Source organism: Drosophila miranda (genome assembly GCF_003369915.1).
Source record: "Drosophila miranda strain MSH22 chromosome Y unlocalized genomic scaffold, D.miranda_PacBio2.1 Contig_Y4_pilon, whole genome shotgun sequence".
NCBI classification, from domain to species: domain Eukaryota; kingdom Metazoa; phylum Arthropoda; class Insecta; order Diptera; family Drosophilidae; genus Drosophila; species Drosophila miranda.
In genome coordinates, this window is record NW_022881636.1 from 655,256 (window position 1) to 660,926 (window position 5,671).

The 5,671-nt window shown below is 57.6% G+C and overlaps 1 protein-coding gene across 1 annotated transcript; it reads left to right on the forward strand.

The window, feature by feature from the left end:
• The first annotated feature begins 3,641 nt into the window (after positions 1–3,641).
• Positions 3,642–4,253, forward strand: LOC117194922 (proline-rich receptor-like protein kinase PERK10). Its single transcript, XM_033399387.1, has one exon. The coding sequence runs from the start codon at positions 3,642–3,644 to the stop codon at positions 4,251–4,253; it is 612 nt and encodes a 203-aa protein (XP_033255278.1).
• The last annotated feature ends 1,418 nt before the right edge of the window (positions 4,254–5,671 follow it).

Consider the following 5,671-nt stretch of genomic DNA (forward strand, 5'->3'; position numbering starts at 1 on the left):
CCGACCAACCGACGGCAGGCCACCTCGGCGTACGAAAAACTATCACGAGGATATCCCAGAGGTATTATTGGCCGGGATTTTATCGCGACGTGAGGCGATATATCCGCGGTTGCGTGAGCTGCCAGAAGTTCAAGGCTACCCAACGCAAGCCAGTGGGCAGGATGCTCACTCGCAAGGCCGAGGAACCCTTCGCCACCCTGTGCGCCGACTTCGTCGGACCGTTACCCCGATCCAAACGGGGGAACGCCATCCTGCTAGTTTTCTTTGACACCTTCTCCAAATGGATCGAACTGGTGCCCCTTAAGAAGGCAACGACGGCTAGCCTCGAACGAGCTTCAGGGAACGCATACTGAGTAGCTTCGGTGTTCCGAAGTTGTTTGTCTGTGACAACGGCTCCCAGTTCACCAGTCGGTCGTTCAAGACCTTCCTGCACACCGCCGGCGTGGAAATCCAACACACCGCGCCCTATTGTCCGCAAGAGAACCCGACGGAAAGGGCAAACCGGACCGTGAAGACGATGATCGCCCAATTCGTGGACGATCACCAAAACACGTGGGACGAACTCTTGCCAGAAATGACGCTGGCGATCAACTCGAGCGTCTCGGAGACTACCGGTTTCAGCCCGGCATTCCTCGTACACGGAAGAGAGCCCCGACTGCCTGGCGCCTTATACGACGAGGTCACGCCGGGGACGGGAAGCGCCCAGGAAACTCCTAGGGGTAAGGCCGCCAGGCTAAAAGAAGTGTTCGCCATCGTCAGAAACAACATTCAAAGGGCCAGCCAAGAACAAGGGAGGCACTACAACCTTCGCCGACGACAGTGGCGTCCCGCGATCGGTTCGCTAGTACTTCTACGGCAGCATCACCTCTCAAACGTCGCCGAAGGCTTCGCGGCAAAACTGGCCCCTAAATTTGACGGCCCCTATCGCGTGAAGGGTTTCCCGTCGCCAAACATCGTTCAGCTGCAGCACCCGAGCAGCCGGAAACGGAAGGTCGCCAACATCAACGATCTGAGAGAATTCCACGACCGCGAACCCGACGAACGTGCCGGGGAGGCGGACGACCCAGGTACCGCCGAACAAGCGCCGGACCACGACAGGGGCACAGGTACCGGCTGAAACGAAACGAAAAGGGGGGGAAGAGGCGCCCGTGCCGGGGAAAACCCGAGCGAGGCAAGCGACGACTGCCCGGATCCCGAAAAGTACCGACACTAGGTCGACCGAGGGCGTAGCCCGCGACAAGCGTCTCCGGCAGGCCGAGACCCCACCATCACCGATCAGTGCCATTCCGCCACCACAGCCGAACGGTCGAATCGATCCCAACCCAAACGCATCCGAAGATAACGCAAAACCCACACAACATGAAGGACCTACTGATTTTCCTCACTCTGCTAACCTCGACGCGCGCGCTGGTCAAGTTGAATGACTACACTAACGCGGACTATATCCCAATAGCGGACGGGGACGCCATCATTTGGGCCAACCACGGATACCTGCACCACACTACGAACGTGACTTCATACGAAGATTACGTCGCCGAAACGGAACAAGCCGCGGAGCTGTTTAGCCTAGACCGGATGGCGCAAGTGATAGCAGCCGACCTGGACCACATCAAGAACCTGGTGGCCACGCTAAGGGTCCACCATCGGGGAACAAGGAGTATAAACCTGCTCGGAACAGAATTGAAGGTAGTGGCCGGAACGCCCGACTACGACGACTGGGAGCAGGTCAAATTCCAACAAAAGCAGCTGGCGGAGTCCAGCCGTGGCCAAAACGAAATCAACTCCAGGATTCAAACCCGGATCAACGAGCTGACCCGCCTCGTGAACCACATCGCCAAGGAGGACAACGCCGACCGGGCCGAAGCCATAATAGCCCGGAACAGGATCATTATAACGGATCTGGAAGACCTCATCCTGGCCTTAACCCTTGCCAAGATCAACGTGATCAGCCCCGCCCTTCTGGACGGCGCTGACATTAAGGAATTGGGCGAGCAACACCTCGCTAACATCAGCCTAGTGGAGCTACTAGAAGTGTCAAACATTTGCGTCTTCCAGAGCGCAGACCTACTCCACTTTCTCATCAAGTTTCCCCAACCGAAGCTGGTCTGTAGGAAAATGCTTATTTTCCCGATCCAACATCAGAACAAGATACTGGATTTCAGCGAGGGAGACATCGTGGCAGAATGCGGGCCCCAAACCCTCAGCATCGGGGATTGCGAAGCCACCCTCGGCGCTACGTTTTGCAGAGAACGCGAGGGGATCACCTGCGCTCAGCAGATGGTGACCGGGTCCGTCGCGCATGGCGCGACTTCGCCCGGTCACTTGGATCCGATCGTCGTGGTGGACCACGGCACCATCATCGTCAACGACGCAAGGTTCACCGTTGTAGATGAGGCGGGGACCACCCAAGCAATCTCGGGATCGTACCTAGTTACGTATTCCCACCGGGTCTCGTTTAACGGGACCTGGTACGTGAATCACCTCGGCGACTCCAAAAGAAAGGCAGTGGTACCGGCGATGACTCGAATAAACGTAACGGCACACAAGGAAAAGCTAAGCTTGCCGTTCCCACGGGAGTTAAGCCTACAAAATTCAAACTACATCGACGACCTGAACGAGACGGTGACGATAAGGAGCGCCGCCTCCTATTTGTTCACCCTCGTCGTCGCCATCCCTCTCTGCGCCATCATCTGGGTGCTATACCGCCGCCTCAAATCCCAAGGCGTTCGGAACGAGCATACAGCACGAGACGTGGAGGCCGCCCCCCGTTACCCCCGGCCAATGACGAACCGGCCAGAACAACAGAGACGGCGCACGGTACTGTCGCATAGCCTTCCCGCGGCGATACATGCCCAGAGGCCGGCCGAGCCCAGCGATAAGAGCTGGCCCTACACCTGGCCCATCGGCGCCCGAAATCCGATCGGAGCCCGCGTGCGACGCATAGCTGCGCTGCCCGTAAAACGAAAGTTACGAAGGGAAAAGACGACGAAAATGAAATATCCAAAGAAAAAAAAAAGAAAATAAAGAAAGAACGAAAAAAAATATATAACTGTCAATTCGGCAGATTCATGCATTACACTCATTACACACATTCATAAACCCATGCCCCAAACGTCCATAATCGTCCCACGGATCCATTTACCATAGCTTAGATTACAGAATTGCAAGCCCGCTGACGCCGGCTCCCGTGAGTCGCGCTGTCAGCGGAGGGAAATGCATGACGTTAGAAATACAAGAAATAAGTCAGATTCCGAACTCCGAGCGAGCAAGGCGATTTTAATAAACGACGAGCCGCGCCCTGCTCCCCGGAGCCAGGGTCACCGTCATTCGAAGAGGAGTTCGAAGATGCCGGTTCTAGCCAGCACAGCTTCCCGGAACCAGTGACGCCATCATACGCGCCGATGTTCGAACAGGAGTTTGAAGACGCCGGTTATCACCAGCGCCGCGATCCCCGAACCGGCCGTGGCATTTACCGCCCCGAGAGGGGGCTGGAGCGTTACATACCAAAACCATACAACGCGTAATACGACGACGGAAAAAGCGAAGAGGAGGAACCCTACGGTCGGCAATTCATAGCCGAAACAGAGACCTTTCACCACACGGTCACGCCATGGGGGTTACGCGTCACGCGTAACCACCAGATGTCCGTAGACGTCTTTGTCCCTCCCGGCCGGAATGTCAACGCGTTCTTCAGGACATTCCGAGAAGCCGCGGAACCAATCGACTACCGCTCCGAACCGGCCGCCCCAGCCAGGGCAAGCCCCCCGCACGCCGAAGCGCGACCACCAACGCCCGCATCGGATCCTCCCCGATGCCCCAATCCTCCCGAAGAGTCAGCGGCGGCCACGCCCCCGCACGCCGAAGCGCGACCGCAAACGCCCGCATCGGATCCTCCCCGATGCCCCAATCCTCCCGAAGAGTCAGCGGCGGCCACGCCCCCGCACGCCGAAGCGCGACCGCCAACGCCCGCATCGGATCCTCCCCGATGCCCCAATCCTCCAGAAGGGTCAGCGGCGACCACACCAACGCACGCCGAAGCGCCCCACGCGGAGGCAGCGCAAGGCCCTCCCACTGAATGGCCCACCGGGGCTACAGAAGAGGGAAACGCCGCTCCGGTTCGACAAGCGGAGTTGACCGAACCGGAGGAGCAGTGGGAAACGGGGCCGGACAGCGGGTACCCCACCATGACCCTACGGAGGGTAAAACAACCCGTTGCGGAGGAGACGGCGCCGACCCCCCAAACTGGGGAGTAGGAAGGACAAGACGAGTTGCTGGTGGACTGCGACTTGGATGAAATACTACGATTTCTTCAAGACGAATCTACGCGGGAGGGGCAAAGTCCAGCGGACTTCTCCCTGATCGAAGAGCTGAACCAGCCCACCCAGTGGGTAATCGCGGTGGCAGATTGGCAGGTGAACATCCCAGGCCGGGCCCTACCGGCGGGCCTCATCGAGGAGATACACCAGCGGCTGCTGGAAGTGGAGAGGCTCCGTTTCCGAAGCTGGTCCTGGGATCAGTGCTACCGGGTCCACAAGCGATCCCGGGCCGCGCCTGTCTGCGTCGACCTCCTCCCGGAAGAAAGGGGGGGGTGTAACGAACCTTAAGAAGGTTCGTCACAGCGCGCTACATCGCGGGATCGTCACCGCCTCATTTTTCCCCTTTTTATATCTCCAGTTTCCCTTAAATATATCGTTAGCCTTAAGAACAGAGAATGCATACAATAAATGTACCACCAATAAAGAAACTCATTCCCCATATCGTTTCGCCTACCGTTTCACGACAGCCAATCCCACATTCTCGTACCAACACATTACCCCCACCTCTAACGAAAAGCTCCCGAAGCACTGATAATTAGCCGGTAAGAACGCCCCCCACACCAACACATTACCCCGCGTTTAGCCATAAGCACCCGAGACACGAACCGTTAGCCGGTGACAACTCCCCACCGGGCCAACACATTACCCCCACCTCTAAACTTAAGCTCCCGAAGCACAGACTAGCCGATAAGACCCCCCGCCCCTTCCCTTCGCGGCTTCGGGACGCTCAGCGAAGCGGCAGCCAATCCGAAGCCGACGAAGACGAAGACACGTAGATACTGATAAGTTAGAGATCGGCGGCAGCGAAGTTTTCCCGAGCGCGCAAGCGCCGAGCAGACTTCACTTACGCGGAGACCCGGGCCGAGTAAAGACGTTGTCCCGCGTGACAACTAGTTAAGAATCCTTCCGGCAACGTGACGAAACAACAAAAAAAATATTCAATGTAACAAATTACCTGTGTAACTAGCAAGCAAATAAATCATTATTGTAACGAGAACCAACCCCGTGTAAGTCATTTTTGGGGATCCAAACCCCTCCCCGGTCACCAACAACTACTAGCCAGCGAGCCACACTCACCTCCACTAACCCCCGATCAATCCTCGAAACCCCCCCCTCACGCAGGTGTGACACGCCCTGCGCCCCTCTCTCGACCCCCTCAGGTGTGACTCGCCCTGTGACCCCTCTTTCCCGACCCACGCAGGTGTGCCTCGCCCTGCGCCCGCCTCTCTCTCGACCCACGCAGGTGTGCCTCGCTCCGCGCCTTTCTTCTCGACCCTCACGTCCACCAAGTAAGACGAGCCGACCCCCCCTTTCGGAGTTCCAGCGAACTACAAATTTCTTGTAGGAAGACCCCT